The 18,611-nt window shown below is 36.7% G+C and overlaps 1 protein-coding gene across 4 annotated transcripts in view; it reads left to right on the forward strand.

Moving 5' to 3' along the window:
• The window catches only part of LOC149186580 (ARM repeat superfamily protein), a 482,448-nt gene that overhangs the window by 411,612 nt on the left and 52,225 nt on the right, over nucleotides 1-18,611 (forward strand). For all 4 annotated transcript variants that reach the window (XM_089411041.1, XM_089411042.1, XM_089411043.1 and 1 more), the window contains 2 exons: nucleotides 5,921-5,965; nucleotides 6,220-6,441. In XM_089411041.1, coding sequence (XP_089267167.1) covers nucleotides 5,921-5,965; nucleotides 6,220-6,441 — 267 coding nt within the window. The remainder of the gene's footprint in view (nucleotides 1-5,920; nucleotides 5,966-6,219; nucleotides 6,442-18,611) is intronic.

Here is an 18,611-nt window from a genome sequence, read left to right on the forward strand (position 1 = left end):
TAAAGAAGGAATTGGGGAAATTTTTTTGAATCACTGATTTGGGCTATGTTCATTACTATCTTGGTATTGAAGTAACTCAACATCCAATGCCCATATTTTTTTCTCAAAAGAAGTACATTGGAGATCTCTTGAACAGGCTTGGCATGACATAATGCAATCCTCTTACTATTCCTATGGAACAAAACTTAAAGCTCACATCTATTGAAGGAAAAGAATTTGAGGATGCAACAGAGTATAGACAACTTGTAGGAAGTCTCAACTACCTAACTACTACTAGACCAGACATTTCATTTGCTGTTGGAATCCTCTCCAAGTTTATGCAAAAGCCTTGTGAGGGACATTGGTCTGCTGAAGAAAGAATTCTAAGGTACTTGAAGGGAACTCAAGACTTTGGAATCAAGTATACACAGGTGGACGACTTCAGCTTGATTGGATACTCTGATTCAAACTTTGATCGAGACAAAGAAACTTGGGTATCTACTTCAGGATAAGCTATGAGTCTTGGATCAGGAGCTGTCTCCTGGAGATCACGCAAACAATCAGTTCCAACAGATTCCACAACAGAAGCAGAATATGTGGTGGCAGCTGAAGCAATAAAAGAAATTGTGTGGCTCAGGAAAATTCTTGAAGATTTGCTGGTAAAACAAGTACAATCAACTCCACTCATGATTGACAATACCTCTGCAATAAAGTTGGCCAAGAATCCAAAGTTCCATGATCGAACGAAGCACATCAATACTAAATATCATCTAATTCGACATCATGTTGAGGCCAAAACAATCCATATCCGTCATTGTTCCACTAATGAGCAAATTGCAGACATCTTCACCAAAGCGCTTGGAAGAGAAAAGATTGAACGATTCAGAATGATGCTTGGACTCCCCAACATCCCTTCAGATTAAGGGGGGTAATGTTGACACCTAATCATCAGGATTGGGTGAATGTAATTAATGTAAATAAATAATAAGAAATGTGAACAGTCATTGGAAGATGAAGTAAACAGTCTCTCCCTCATGTATATAATAAAGAACAACCTGAAGGAATAACATACGATTTGTTTTGAGGAGTTACTGCCTGGTCTGACAATCATGATGATGTCATTCATTCTTTGTAGGAGCTAGGGTTTCTTCTTTCAACGGAAGTAATGAATCCTAAGGCTTTGTCCATAAACCCTAGGTTTTTACTTATCCAAGACATGATGCTTGGTAAGGATTACAAACCCTAGATATTCAAATGTCTAATCCCAATGTCCTTGATGATGATTCTTGATGATTCCAAATTTGATTACCCAAACTCATTGTAGCGTCAGATTCAATCATTTAGGTTTGAGTGTAGCATCCATATATCCATTGACTAATTATATTTGATCAATTTATCCTTCCAATTTAAATATCCTAAACACATCAAGTTTAGTATCAAGAGGAGTTTTGATTCTTAGTTTTGAAGATGGGTTCGAGACATAAACCTGCAAACTTGCAACATATTTGATTCTTCCATAGTATCAGATTAACTAAGAATCTTTGTCATCAATAGGTTCATCCAATATCCCTGGTCCCAACAAGCCAAGTATCTCAACTTCTTCAAATTATTGTAGAAATGGATTTCATCAAGGAAGATCCCAGTATTCAAATACTTAAAACATACATGGCATCAATGATAGGCAATATCAACTCTGCAAGATCTTTTAATCTTCTTCCTTAAAGAGGAACTTGTCCTCTTTTCTACTGGAATCAATATTTCTTCATCAAAAATGTGTTATGACAGTGATTTCCTCTTGATCATCCAACAATCATAGAGTAGATATCATTTTTCAAATATCCTTCTTTGCAGCTCTTATTGTAGTATTGTTATTTCTTCTTGTTGTATCAAGACATCTTTTATGTCACAACATTTCTTTGAGGGCTTATTCATGGAGGGACTTCATTCCTGCCTCCTTCAAGGTTTCTACAAGAGTATCATATTGTCTTATGTCAGTCTCCAAGATATATTTAACTAAGTGGATTCTATAGACCTATACTTTCTCTTCTTGGACAGAGTTCCATAACAAACGAATATTGGGGTGCAGGAATACTCTAAACAAAGATCAATGATACATAGCTCTTAAGCATTTGCTTCTTTGGATTTCTTGTAGGTCTATATTTCCATGATTGATTCATCAGTGTAAGACGCTTTAGTTGTAGTATCAGATTTCACATGTCACACTGCAACTTGGATCTCTTCGGTACAGAGGTCTCTTCAAATTTCTTTGAGCTTTTATCTTTAAAAGAATCTCAGGTCGGATTTATGTCTAGGTCACGTAACCTTTCATTATGTATAGAACACGGACCTTTTAAGCTGACATCAGATTTACTTCTGAATGAATTATAAAATTCAGCTTCTCTATCCTTGAAATGAATGTAGACCTTTGCTCTAGTTCAATAACTCAGAATTTTATCATTTGTGACAGTAAGAGACTTGCGCTCTGTTTATGGTCTTCAGGGTCCTGGAACGAAGGCATTCTTTGGCTTGGAGACCTTGACAGATGATGAATTATCATTCATAAGATACGATGAAACTTAGGACTTGGGTCTTCATTCGTTCTTCTAGCATTTGATCTGAGCTCTTTAGATTTGCTTAGAAATGTCAATTGAGACAAGAAAACGCTAAATGTATCCATATATTTTGTAGGTTCTAGCTTGATTGGATTTCTAGCTTATATGGATATCATATCTTAGGAGCTCAGATTATATCTCAGACTCTTGGTCTATACCTCAGATGATCTTCGGGTCTGAACCAGTCTTAGAATGTACCCTTTGAACTTCACCAGAGAACTAAATTTTTCTTTCCACAGGTATGACTCAGGCTTCACCAGAGAAGGTTCTCAAACCATGGACAGGAAAATAGCTTTGACTTGTATCACAAGGTTAGCGTCGGACCACCATAGAATCTTAAAATCACACCCCTACAACTCAGACTTATGTCTCAGAGGGATCTTGGCTTCACCATAGAGGAGCTTTCGGCCTTTACAAATCTCATTTACTTTCAGGGCTGCCTTAGGTGTAGATGATCATTCTTCTTTAATTGTAGAATAGGGTCTGATACTATGTTGAATTTCTAGTGCAAGCAAGACTAGTACAATTTTCAAACTGATAACTACTTCCAATGTTACAATTTGACTACTTTTGAGCATTCCTATCATTAAGCAGTTAGACTTGAAAAATCCAACCATTAACTGCTTCATTAGAGTAATAGAGATCACAGTAAAGACAATGAACAAGAGACACCATAATTTATTGGGAGAAAACCCCACAAGGGAGAAAACCCGGTAATCTTTCCTTATGAGAGAGAGTTCAATTCATTAGCATGTACATCAGAATATTCCAGTCAAAATGCCAATCTCTGACCTCAATAATTGCCAAGTCAAACCAGTCAATTGAGAGAGAAAAAGTCAACACATAGTTCAAAGTCAAAGTATGCACAAGAGGGTTGAATTTAGGTCTGAGGTAGCTTGTCAAAGGGCCAAAATTCGGCCTGCAATTTCCTCAGTCAACACCCAGAACAGAGACAGATTTCTGGTCAACTAACAGTGAAGGAATAGTCAACAAACCATGAAGAATTTCGGCCACCAAGTCTGGTCAAAATCTTGGTCAAACAGCAGCAAGAAATCCCAAATTAATGCTGATCAAAGAAGAAATAAGAAACGTCAAACTTCTTTGGAAACTATCTTCATCCTCCACACGTGTGAACAGAACTCCTTGTTTCAGATTGAATGGATGAGATGTGACGAATACTAAATAAAGTCAATCGAATGCTAATATATGTGTGCTAGGAGATGGGTTTTGAGCTTGGGGTCAAACCCCTTCAAGAAGTGGGGTTGACTTGTCCAAATGTGGTTGACTTGGACAGCTGGAAAATTATCCTTTTCTTCTTCAATTTTGACCATGAAAATACTGACCGAAGCTACCAATTTTCAACACGTCAAGCCTGAATGTTTTACACCATATGGTTTTGTCCTATTGAAAGGCTAACCTGAGAAGATTAACTTAATGATTTTTAAATTCAGCTTTAACAAATAGCAGAGGAGGACTATTATTATTTACTATTAAGAGAAGAACACAAAGCTGATTAATCTGACATAGTTCTTTGAGCTGCTCTATGTTCTTGCTTTCAGTGGCTACTATTGATGTTGTACTTTGTTATTATGTATGTATTATGATGTCAAATTTCTGATGATACATCTATTTCTAAAACTGTTTGGAATTGACTCCTTTAAGAGAAATAGATTATTTTCTATCGTATCAAAACTTTGCTTTCACCTTCTTTGTGTAAAGGAACCATTTCACATGTAAGGACTGGTACAAACCTTCGGAATGTTTGCAGAAATGTTTTAGATCATTTTCAGTCAAGTTCTATGTAATATTGCCATATTATGATATTTTGATTTCATAATCAGGCTATGTACTTGGCATTTGAATTTTTGTAAAAGTAGATCTTGATGGAGTGAACTAGTATCATTGTCTCTTAAATAATTTTGGAGAAATGTTTTGGCAATTCTAGACACCCATTCCCCTGTTCTGGAAATTCGTGCAACAAAGCTTTTTGTGGAAAACAGGATGGAAATAGCTACAAAAATGATTTTGACTCTGTTTGTATAGGTCTTAAATCCCAAAGGGAATTTATCAACCCACCTGTACCCAATGTCTCACATTTCCATTCAAATATCCTAAATATTCAAAGTTTTTTCCCTGACAGCTTGAGTCCTAAAATTCATAACCGGTGTTGATAAACAGGAATAGAGATTGATTTGTAGGTGGCCCTATATGCAAAGATTAATCCTTATCAAGTATTTTAGCTTAAGTTTGTTATGAGGTTTAATATTCTAGGAGTCTATACACAACTGTTATAATTAATAGTGAGATGACAACAAGCATAGGGTGACATGAAGGCACAAAAAGGATGATGGTAGTGATGTAGGAGCAAGATGAATAGTTGAATTAGGAATGAAACCATTACGGAAAATTATGAGGTGCTAGAAAAAATGATAAACACCTAGAAGACATGGTAGAAGACATGCAGACAACCCTGAATAAAGTTTCAACAACCTCTCAAGTAAGAAAGACCTTGAATGAATCTGGGACAACTGAGAATGGAGCACAAAATGGAAGGACCTGTAACCAATTTTGCTTGTTTCTGAAACAATTATGGTGGTACATGAAGAATGAGATTTCATAGTGCTATGGAAGACAAATTGAAATAACACAGTCTCAATAACAGACTGCGGTATTTTTAATTTTTTACTTCTGTAGCATTTGTGTTGATTTGGACAATAAATCTGACACCCAGTAACAAATTTCGCCGCTGCAAGGGAAGCTAATCGATTTAATATGTTCTATGGAGGATGGATTGTTAGGGCACATTGCACACAATCCTTGAGGAAATAACCATAAGGTAAACTAGAAGTGAATAGGATTTACCAAAAACAGTTAATATTAGTCTAGCTCATGAGTATAATTGTATGCCATTATAGGCCATTGAGTTGTTTTTATATGTTCAAATTCCAATAGTAAAATATAAGTCGTCTATATTTCTGTTGATCCTTGCATAGGAATTGTTGATTGGAATTTTTTATTTTATAACATAGAATTTCTGTTAAACAAATAAAGAACCTTCTTCATAGTAGTTGGAAGGTAGAGACACTCACTACTGTTCTCCAACAGGGTAGCTTTGAGGACTCTAGAGGATGCTAATAGAGGGAGTTAAACTCATTTTTGATACATTTTAGGCTTAGTAATTTTATTTTTTCTCACAACTCCAACTCTTATGTTTTTCATTCTCTCAAAGTTCTATATATTCTCACAGAGATGCAATTGTTTATGTTTTCAATTTTCATCCACTCAAGGTTTTATATGGTCTCATGCATGCGTTTGTGTTTCTTCGACAGTGCTTTCCTGGAGATGCGCCTCCTCTGCTAGGTGGAATACTGCAGGTACATTCATATCTATCTAATGATTTGTTAGTTTTTGTTATGGTTTTATGTGGCACTTCAACCCTAGTATATTGTTTTCTTAGTTTATCTTGTATAATTTTCAGTCAGTGCTCTTTCCGTAACTTGTTCTTTTTCAAGAATTTTTATTGTCATTATTTTCTAGACCTATATCTCAATGTTTAAGTTGCATTTCTATTGCATTTCTTCTATATGTGCTTAAGCTATCTTCCTTTCAAATTTGTCATATTTTACAGAAACTTATCATCGTTTTTATTGGAGGAGGAGATGAGTCAAATCCCTCGAAGGCAACAATAAGGGCATCTGCAGGGGCAATCCTAGCTAGGCTTCTAGTGCAAAATAGTAGTTATTTTGCACATTTAACTACACAATCTTCACTTTCAACATTGCTGCAGCAAGCAGGGATGAAAGTGGATCAAAATATTCTTCTTTGTCTGGTTGATGCTTGGCTTGATAAGGTATTCACTTATTCTAGACTGACATTGGCATTTCAGTTTTCACAATTGCTATCCACCTTACAAGGTGCTTTAATTTTCTACAATATTATAGGAAAGTTTAATTGTGAACAGTGATCTCTTTTCTGTTTTTTTATGTGGAGGCATACATAAATTCAAAAGTTTAGAATTGTTGATTATTGGAAAGATTTAGAGTCAAAAGTTTACCATTATTGGTTATTGCAAAGATGGTGGTTGTCAGAGTATATGTTTGTCAACAAGATAATTGGAAAAACTACTATCTTGAGTATGGAATTTGCTATGTCGTTGTTATAGATATATCTGCTGATATATATTATAATTTATTATTAGACATTTTATATAAATAACTATTTTGAATGTATTTGTAGGCGAATGTTATGAATGAAAGTATTCAATAACTTCCTTTTCCAAGGAAAACCTCAAGGGAATCCCAAGGGATGTTCAACGATATTCAATTAGCATTCCTTGGTGACCCCATTGATGTAGACTAGTGTGTCTGTTGCCACAAAATCTAGCAGGCCTTGTGCAAAGCCTTACTGGGCAAGGCCAGACCTTATGGCGACAAAAGAAAGGATTGCCGCTGTCACCTCAGCAACCTCTCTCCTGGTCTTTAGTGGATTTAAACCACAAGGGAGGATCGCCTAGAATGGTCCTCTAATACTAGGGCTCAAGGTGATGGGTTAAAGGTCTATTGTTGGGTAGAGTACCACAAGGCTTAGGATAGCCCTGGTTCTCTATGCTATGGTTCAAATGCTCTATGGCTAGACCAGTAGATAGGTTGCTATAATTGAGGGCTTGGATGATATGCAACAGTGAGGCATTCAATGTCATATAGCAGCTCAAGAAAACATGTTAAAATGATATTCAACAATAAAGTAGGAATACCTTCCAATAGAGACTAGGTTTAGGCTGGGGGGAGTAATTCTATGGCTGTTAAGTATACATAAATAGCCATGAAGAGAGTGATGTCAGCCCTATTTAGGTGGTTTAGATCATGCTCTATGCTAGATTTTTCTTTTGGACAATATATAGATGAAAACCCTAAACTTTGAGCTGCAAACATGCAAGCAAGATTCAATTCGAAAAAGGAGATGAATTATAGTTAACTTTATGGATGATCAACACACTCAATATCAGCATCTTATCCTACTAGGGTTTAATGGAGTCTTACGGCAAAAATCAAAGGAAGGAAATTGATAGAGTAAGGGGGGATGTCTAGGGCATCCACCTTGAAACCCTAGCTATTGCTCTTGTGAGGGGAGAAATTAAATATAGGGTTTGCACATTAAGAGTTTCCCTATAGGCCTTAGAAAGAACAATTTTACATGCAATAATGAAGCAAGATATCAACAATAACTAAGCATTTGATCATGGCATAATAGAAACACTGCTTCAAACATTTAATATGCAAAATATCAATGATAGTACAGTAAACATACAAATTTCTCTACAGGCACTTCATTTAAGCCTAGAATGATGTCTCCATACAAAAATTGCATCCACAAGAAAGTTGCAGCACAAAAAGACTACATCTTGCCTAGAACAGTGAAAAAAGGCTAGCTCACACTCTTTTAGAGAGGAAAATAATCCAATGTGTGATGATGAAGTGAAATGAGTGGAGGAGTTTCAAGCATGATGTTATCATCCAAATAAGTTGTAAATGCCACAAATAGGTGTCATGTGGTCCAATGATTTCTCCATACTACACGATGAATCTCCTAGATCATGGGCAAGCCTCCAATGTGTTGGAAATATGTTGGCCATGGTCGATATTTTCATCATATGAGGAAATTGAAAATTTGAATTTATATTTTTCTTCCAAAAATTATTTAAGTCGACCTCCTTTTGTTCAAGTCGGATGGGCCCCTTAAAGGCACCCATTCGACCCCCTTTAGAAGTCTATATATTGAAGAGCTCTCTCCTCATTTGGCACATCGATTTGTATCTTGGATATCTCTAATCTAGCGAAGGAAGAAGGAGAATAGGAAGGCCGAATTTTAGAAGGAAGGCTTGGAAGATTTCGTGTTGTTGTTGGTTACTGGTTTGGCTATTATCTTAATGTTGTTTTTGATGTATTAATAAAAATTGAACTCTCTCTCTCGCATAAGGAAATATTTCTGGTTTTCCCCTTATGGGTTTTGCCCTAACCTCAAACCTAATCTCTGTCTTTGCTGTCGCATTGTCTCATGGCTACTTTACTGCTCTTTCATGTTTATTGGTCGAGTATTTCTTCTGTATAATTGCTTAATGGTATTGGATATGTAATTGATGTTAACTGATAATTAGAACTAGTTATCATGATGAAGGAAAATTGTTCTAGTTTGTGCCCTAGAAATCTCAACATGGTATTAGAGCGCAAGTTAAAAAGTAGTTTCAAGTCTATGATTGCATCTCTGTAAAAGCAAGGGAGGGTTTGGAGATCTCTTCAATATAGAATAGACCAAAACTATTTGTGGCATCTAATCCCTCCATATAATTTTTGTTATTAGGACCTGTGTTCCCTTGAACCTGAGGCTGAGTCACCTAGAGTCTGCAATATAATAGGCTAACAAAGCAAAGTGATTGTTGATTAAAGGACCAAATTGTTACGTTGCATGTAAAAGCCAGTTGTGATTCTAGAAAATCTGACATGTGAAGAGCCAAGTATGGAATATCTGAAACTGTAACAGGGATGTGTATGCAGATGAATTTGGAGAATTCAAATCCAGTTCGCCATAATTGTCCATTCTCATGCCCATGCGAAAGTAGAAGTGGACCATTGACTTCACTATAGAATTGCCACCATTTTCTATTATTTGTCTCCTCCATGATTCGATCGAGTGTCTAATTTCATGTTTAAAACTGTCTGTGATTTTGAAGTTGTCATAGATTGATTAAATTCTAAAATGAGCTAGATATCCTTCATTATTTAGTATCCTTGCACTAATTGATAGGACCAAAATCCGAAGTCAGCTATGAGGTACAAAATTCTTGTGGAATGTTGCGATCCTATCTCTATGGAAAGTTGTTGCTTTCTATGCAATTTTTTTTTTGTGGTTGAAGCTCTTCGATCTAGAACCTTTTGTGGCTCGACGTTGATAGTGGAAACGTCTCGAACTAGACAACACTTCGAAGTTGTCATTGTCATTTTGCGAAATGTTTGGATGAGTGAAATCATGGCTTCTCAACTGTCATAAGATTGCAACCATTATCCCATGATTCAAATAATTGGCAATGGATTTGTAAAGTCTATTAGGCTATATTCATTAACCTCTCTCCAGTGATATGAATGGGGTTCAGATTACCGTAATGGTCTACATATAAAACGAATCTAAGGCGCATAATTATAATATGATAACTCATCTAGCTATCAAAATGAGGTGCTATATAGAAGTCTTTTATAACTTGTATGTTCTGCTATTTTTTTCATTAAACCATATGCAACTCGTGTTTATGGTAATCTGGTGCGGTAGAAGACAAGATAATCTAAAGCATAATTTGAAGCTCGTGTTTATGGTAATTTGGAGCGATCCGACAAAGAATAAATAGAATGTTACAGAGTAAAATGGATCGTCATGTGTTGATGCAAAATAAAATTATTCTGTGCCTAAGGGTCAAGGCTAAGGCTTGCTTGAAGTCACTGCTTTTTGTATATAGTGACATATGAATAATCCTAGCTCCTCTTTATCGCACATGTTCATTGAGGATTCAGATCTATGGTGTATCGATATTGCGATACATAAAAAAGGACAACGTGCTCTAATAAAGGCCGACATAATTGATCTGAATCTGACTATGTCACCTAGGAAAAACTATTATATATATTTTTAAAGCCATACACCTTTGTGAGTCCTCTATAATATGATTGGGATTATTGTGATTTCACTAATGTTCTTCCCGTGAGTTGTTGTTATAACCTTTAAAGCAATCAAGCAATGATGGGCTTCTCAATATCTCACTAATGGATGAACAAGTTGCAAGCGAAAGAATTGGTGTCAAGACATTGTTTTGGAATCTCATGATTGAATTAGGACTGGAAACTAATTTTGTGGAGGTCTACCAAGTTTAAAGATGACACCTGTTTGAAATACCAATATCTCTCTTGATAAATGTTGGCATGAATATTTGACTTGAATGATGAAATCTATTGCAAAGGAAACACAATTGTTACATTGACATTGTGGTGAAAGAGTTTCTTGATCTGAAGTAGGTAGCTTTGAACGTTGGAAATAATTGCAGGGATGTTAAGAGCAGGGCTGACATATTATGACTCTGAAGTCTGATCAGATTATTGCTAAAAGATGGAATCTTGATGAGTTTGTTGAATCTAGGGTATGGAAGGGTTCAAAAACCCTATCAAAGGTTTGAATAAGAAAGCATATTGAAAATGATGAAGTGAAAAAAGGAATACAAGGATGAATGATATGGGAAAACTTGGAATGGATGAATATACACATTAGGGAGTGTAAACCCTAGACTAAACATAAAATATCATTAGGGTATGGAGTTAAAACTCTAGCCAATCATTTGGTGGCCCTATCTAGACAAAGGGTTGAAGAAGAAAGCCTTGGGCTTATGGATTGATCGCTTTTGCTTAAAAGAAGAAGAAACCCCTAGCTCCCAAAAGATTTGACATCGTGATAATAAGCTTGATTTGTGGGTTGGATCCAAGATCAAAAGGGAGCTGACAAGTTCTGAAAAGATAAGTATCTTGTACTTTGTTTTATTTTTAAATCATTACTAATGATGTGGACTTCTTGATGATGGTGTAGACTCCTTTCTAATGATGTGGACGAGGTCAACTCCTTAATAATGTCGATGATGAGAATTGCCTGATGATGTGGATTCCTTGATGATATGGACTTCTTGATAATGATATGAACAAGGTCAACTATTTGATGATGTGGACGAGATTAACTCCTTGATGAGTTGCACAAGGTTGATTGGACCCAAGGGAACTAAGGTCAAGAGGGAGTTGACATATTCTCATGAGATAAGTACCTTGTTGATTGTTTTTATTATTGTTTCATTACGAGTCTCTTGTCTTTGTATGTCTTGCTTGGTTGTATCTGTTCTTCCATGGCTTCCTAGTGAGGATTGCAGTTACATGATGACGTATGTCAAGGTCGTGGCAATTGTTGAAAAGATAGAAGAACAATGTCAAGAAGACTCGTGATTGGATGGGATTTGGACTCAGAGGGAGCAGACAAGATCACCTAATTTGACACATGTTTTGACTTCCAAGATGATGTTGGCCAGATGTCTTGACGAATGATAATCCAAATCAACTAAAGATGAGCATGTGATTTTTTTGCTGTGTATTGATGATATGCTTCTGATAAGGATTGAGGTCCTCTTTATCCAGTGTAAGAGGGAGGTGATTGAAGAATTGTAGGATTAAATGTATGGCACGAATTCGATAGAATCCTTACTAAGGTTGTGGCGTAATGGATTGTAAGTCCATGGACACTTTCTTGAGGAGAATTTGAAGAAGCTACAAGAATTTATTGTTGATTTGATGAATCCTTCTGATTGGCTCATTGAACCACCCGATGCATTAAATTTTTGACCTTTATTTGGACTAGGTGTATTAAAAGAAGGAACAATGCTTCTGGTTGCTATGTTGATATGAATGACGTGGATGTTCTTGTTGCATTTAGCCTGATTGAAACTGTAGCTAATTTGTGAAGTAGGTTGTTGATGTTTGCTTCTATGGGAAGCCACTTATTCTCTGTTGGATTTAAATATGGCACACTTTTAATGAGCAGGGCTTTGATATTTGCTTCTATAAGAAGCCACTTGTTGTCTGTTAGGTTCAACCATGGTTGCTGATATTTGCTTCTATGAGAAACCCCTACTGAAGCTGACTGAACAAATGAATGTTGTTGTCGGCTGGAATGTTTGATCAAGTGTTGATATCCATAATGGCTACTTTTATATTGTTGAGAATCCCTTTGGAGAGGGAGCATTGATTATATAGCATCATGAATATTCATTAGGCTATGTGCTGGAAGAGCTATGGATTGGTTGGGAAGATAGTCACTCCCTTAGGCTATGGGTCAAGAGACTAGTTGTTGGAGAATGTAGTAGGACAACTATTAATTCAAATTCTCCTTAACCTTAATAATTGCTTGTGAACTTTATTTATGTTCTTGTGTTTCTTTATTAGATCTTTTCATCAAACAATTATCAAGAACAAAAACAATAGAGACAATGAACACAAGTATTAGGCTCCATGACAAGGCAAATGCCCTCCAAGGGGAAAACCCAGAAAAATCTCTTCTCTTCTTATAGAATCTGCTTCAAATGAGAAAACCAGTACCGAAACCTCAAGACCAAGACCTCCTCCTAGCATCGTGTCAACCCTCCAAGAAGTCCTTCCAATTAGGTCAAGGTCAAACCAAGTCAACAAGAGTCAAACCCTTTAAGAACTGTAATAAACTCAGAATTTTGACCCCTAGCTACGATATTTTGGACCTGCAGTAGGTTTGCAACATTGGCCCCTGCAACAACTCATTATTTTTGCATGTGTGAGAGAAATTAGGGCAAAACCTTGACTACTAATTTTCCTCCTCCTTGCTTCAATTTCTTTTCCCTTGCCATTCTTGACTTCCTTCTAGAATTTCATACCTTAGATTGAACTCCTTGGCTGTAGATCGAATTGGTTGCTAAATTAGGTCGAGCAACTTATATTTATACACTTTTCTGGAGGTCAAATAACCCTTTCTGGGCCAACTTGCCTCTGGCAGGGCTAACTTGAACTAAGAGGCTTATTTTGATTTTCTTGACTCAAAATAAATTCTTTTACATGGTACACCTTGCCTAGATGGGTCTTTTATACATGACATGGACTCTCTTGACTCATGACAATAAATCTTATGACATGACCAACCCTAGAAGCATGAAGAACATGCCTTACCTAGAAAACCAATTGAAAGAAGCATGAAACCCATGCTTTAAAGTTTAAAATAATAAATTTTCTTTCTTTTTTTGCTTGTTACATAAGATATACATATTGACATGAGTACAATGACAATTATGAAGACCAAAGATTCCTCATAGGAAGAGTCGGATTGGTAAGCCATCTATAAGCATCAACAACATGACCAACATTGTCAACATAGTAAGGCCTTAACTTGACAAGCTCATTCTTATACAAGAGCATAATGCTTTACGTGGGTTATCACACTACCTCTACGAGGCACATACCCCATCCATATGTTCACTTGGTATTTCCTTTTAGGACTATCCTTATCTTTTCTTCCCAATCCTCAAAGAATATCGGTCCTGTTCAACCACTCTTTTCTTTGATGCCTATCCAATCCTCAAAGAGTGTCGGTCCATTTTTTATCTTGGATTTTTTATCCTCAAGGAAATCACAAATGCTTATCCAATCCTCCATTCACCATTCTTTCTCCATGGGCTTCACTTAGACATATGGTTGTTAGTCCTAGCCTAGTGGATGATGCATGAGTAAGAGAATACAAAAGTGATGTTTATAATCACTCCCTTACAACTAGAGAGGAGATCCCTATTCCCACTTGTTTAGGGAATAGATCCTTGCTCCTATTTCAAGGAGACTCCTTTACTTCCTTTGAAATATAGAGGAGATTATTTTAGTTCCTTTCAATTGGGAAGTCATAACCACAAGCTCTCTAGCTTGTTTCCATAAGTGTATTAGCTACCCGTTCTTCATGGAGAGAGCTGCAGGACTCCCTCTTTCCTTTTGTATCTCATGATATTGAGCTTCTTCTTTCCTGGATATTATGGAGCCATCCTCTTCCTTCAATCTTGTGACAAGGTTCAGGTCATCAATCTTGCATATCACATTCCTTTAGTCATCATCAATGAAGACCATTATATTGAGCCTTATCAAGCTTCAAGCTAGTCATAGCTCCCTCTTAAACATGAAAGTGATTTTGTAGGAACATGAACATCAAGTTATCTTCTTACGTTGCTACCTTTCAATCTCAAGGTGATGATGTGAACACCTTGACTACATAACCCTTCAAGGATTATCAAAACCATTTTCTCAATCCATATGTTCTTTGAATCGAGTTCAATACCAACAGTTGAACTTTTCCTCAACTATCATTATGTATTCTTGTTGTATCCTTCTAGGTAGCAAAACAATATGTCAACCAAATAACCAATACAGATCATTAATATTAGACTTACCTTATCACAATGGCCCTTTCATCAAAGTATTTTCTTACTCAAGTCCTTTGAGATCAATATCCTTTTTTCATGCTCCATCTCCTTATTGTGCAAGAATGCCTCTCTGAAACAACTGTAGCTTGTTGACTTTAAATAAAATATATATAAAATGTATAAGGATGATTGAATGTTACAATGAGGGCCTACATATATACCTAGGCAGGTGCCCCTTGATGACTGGCCATGTCTTTTTAGACACGCCTTTTCATTAAACTAATGACTTATTAAAATAATCACTACTTTGATTATTATCTACATTTATTTTTATTTATTTCATTTTTATGAATTATATTCATAACATTGCCTCTTTCTTCGAAAAGCTTTGTCCTCAAAGCTTAATTGTCGACAATTTCCTTCATGTTGCCTACCCCTTCCAGCATGTGGTACTGTTGAGCTTACTCGATTTTCCTCTCGCCCTTTCTTTCTTCCTTCTCCATTTTTTTTAATTAAATTATATATATATATATATATATATATATATATATATATATATATATTAATTAAATTATATTAATTTAGTTGTATAATTGATTTATTATAACTATATGATTGAGGCAATATATCAACCAACGTATTTGAGCACGGTATATCGAACCACGAATATATATCGACCCACGTATTAGACCAACGGTGTATCGATGCAATGTAGTGACCACGTATTGATGTCATACCATTTGACCGGAGGACACGACGCTTGACAACGGGGGGACAAAAATATTTTAAATGGTGTGTATGGACTGTTAGTCGACTATCGGAATTGGACAATATGGTTGACATTTATGGCATTCGTGTTCACACTGTTTGACAGGTTCGAGTAGCTATAGGGTTCACACTGTTTGACATGGAGTGTTGACCCGTGGTAAACAAAACGACTGACAACGGACTCTGATGACAAGCGTGTTGGGAGGTGTTGGTGACATTGGAAAGGTTGACCCGTAACAATAACAATGGATAGGGAATTCACGATGGTAACACGACGACGAAGGCAGTGGACACGAGCAGGACGTTGACAGGTAGTGCGGAAGTTATGTCGTTGGCAACGTGGTCGACCACTGTAATTTGGCACTGGTTTAGCACCATCTAGATTGAGTTGGTTCAGCCCTTGGTTAATCATTTCTTCATCTATACAATTCTAAATGAGGTGTTGTAATGCCTGTGAAGCACCATATATGGCTTCCTCATGTTGAAATGCAAGAGCCCCTGCAAGTGAATCAAAAATAGCAGGAAGTTTATCTGCACACAAGTTCTGGTCCAAGTCATGAACCTTTCCCATGCCATGCTATGGGACACGTGCTGCAAACATTATGACATCTCTTGACTTTTGGTCTTCAAGACTCAAAACCCACCAAGCAAGGCCAACTTAATAAATCTGCCAATCCTGATGATTCATCATATACATAATTGAACTCTGTTGCTCCACCTCGAAATTTATCACTACCTGAATTATTTACTAATTGTGGTGCCTCTCCTTGGATAATAGGATGATGAGAATTAGTATTTTGACCAACAACTTCATCATTTTCTGCAAAGATATCTACTGTGCCACTCAATCCCCTACTTGAAGAAGCATGCAAATTCTGCAAATTCATGTCTACTGAAACAGACAACGTTGTAGAGGATAAGGGATCATTTACTCTAGCTTTTGTTTCATCATCAGTGAAAATGTCCTCTGCTTCCCCAATACTAGCATTCCTATTTTCATTTTTTAAATCTCTATTACTTTTATTGACGATGTCAGTGCGCCTAATCATAGGTATTTCATTTCTACAGGTTTTCTGACTGCTTGTTTCAAGCTCTGTGCTTCTCAAGACCATAGCCTTCAGGAAGGTTGATTTCAGATGCCTTGCCATCCCAATCGTTGTTGAGATCATCTTCATCTTCATGTGGATTTTCTTCATTATGATCAAGTTTATCTTCTCCATTATTAAATGTAATGTTTTGTGCATTATTCTCATCATTTTGATCATGGTTTTCTTCCTCTTTCCCATAATCCAATTTTTCAAATATGTCATCTTCATAATTATCTTCAAAAATATCTTCCTCTTTTTCTTCTTCCACATTTTCCTCTTCATCATCATCAATGTCTTCTTCAGCATCTCCCTCAGTGTTATGATATTGCTCATGTTGTTTCTCAAGATAGTCCACATCAACATCATCTTTATCTAGATCATCATCTTGACCTACATAATCCTCATCACCTTCATTTGGATCATCATCTTGATTTATATCATTTTCATATTCATCATTATCTATTACATCTTCATTTTCATTATCATCATTCTGATCAAAATCTTCTTCTCTCACTTCACCTTGTTTCTTTTCACCATCACTATCATCTTCCTTATTATCGATTTTTGCATAACTTTTCTTTAGACATGTTGTAACTTCTGCACATGATTTTTCTAATCGCTGAAATGCTTCTTGAATTTTACTAAACCGCTGAATGAATTCAAGTCAAAAACTTAACGACATAATGTGCGACGGATAATGTTCAAAGACTCGCATGGCTCTGATACCACTGAAACAACAAAACTTGTAGCTTGTTGACTTTAAATGTATAATACACAAAAGGTGTTTGTAATAATAATTTATTAATATATATGAAATGTATAAGGATGATTGAATGTTACAATGAGGGCCTGCATATATACATAGGCAAGTGCCCCTTGATGACTGGTCTGTTGGACATTGGATAAGCCAACGCTCCCCACGTGTTTTGCGACATGGATCCTTACCTTTGGTGATGCAATCATTGACCAACACCTGCAACATGCAGGTTTTGGTCTAATGGAAATCGTGATTCCCAATAGGTGGTATCAGAGCGCAGGTCACGAGTTTGATACATAGCTGGCTCGCATTGGGGGGAGATTGTTGGACATTGGATAAGCCAACGCTCCTCGTGTGTTTCGTGACATGGACTAATTGCCTCTCGTGGATCCTTATCTCTGGTGATGCGATCGTTGACTAGCACTTGCATCCTGTAGGTTTTGGTCTAATGACAATCGTGATTCTCAACAAGATTGGAAATACTAAGGGGGGTTGAATCAACATTCCTTTTCAATTGTTACTTTTACGAGTTAGATCACTTAATAAATGCTTTTATCAATTTCTTCAAAAATCAAGTACAATATATGTAGGGCTCCAACCCTAGATGAAGATATTGATCTTCAATCTCCCAGGCTCCAACTTGTATTTTCCAAGCACCGACTTGAATTTCCAAGGCTCCAACCTTGTCAATTTTGATGCACCAACCTGAAGTGCTCCGATCCTATATCTGGTTCAAGCTCCGACATGGTTTCTTGAGGACTCCGATCCTCTAGGGTACCAACCCTCTCCTCCAAGGCACCAACTGTTGATTTTTGGTAGCATCGGATGTGCTCTAGCCATGAAATTGGTAGAGAGGGTAAGGCATGTGAGATCTCCAAGAACCAGAAATCGTTTGGGGAAATTCCACCCGGATGGAGAGATATTAAAATAATTAATATTTTTAATGAGACCCTGAGTCTAAACTTAGGAAAATTAAAATATTAATGTGTATTAATATGATATGGGTAAGAAAGTTCTGAATAACGAGGATCAAGCCAGATCTAATCTTAGCGTTGATTTGGGAATTAATCTCGACTTTTGAATCGTCAACAGGAAAAGTATAAGAGGAGGCTTGAGAGTCAATTGGAGACACACCAAGACACCAAGAGAGATCAGTTAGTTCGATTTTCTGGGGCGAGGTTTGTTTAGGAAATTGAACAAGTGATCAGTTGCAGTGAGGGGTAGCTCGGTAGGAGGCCAAGGAATACATATCAAAGAGGTAGTAGAGTGCCAGAAGAGGTAGCGCAGAGCCTAGGAAGGCTGACTCAAAGGCAACAAGGGTTGACGCAGAGGCTAAGGAGGCCAGCGCAAAGCACGCAAAGGGCTGAAGGAACTGGCGCAAAGGCCATAGTGGCTGACACAGTTGACGC

Source organism: Pinus tabuliformis, chromosome 3_1 (genome assembly GCF_031772625.1).
Source record: "Pinus tabuliformis cultivar Carrire ecotype Pingquan chromosome 3_1, CPIR1, whole genome shotgun sequence".
Taxonomy (NCBI): Eukaryota; Viridiplantae; Streptophyta; class Pinopsida; order Pinales; family Pinaceae; genus Pinus; species Pinus tabuliformis.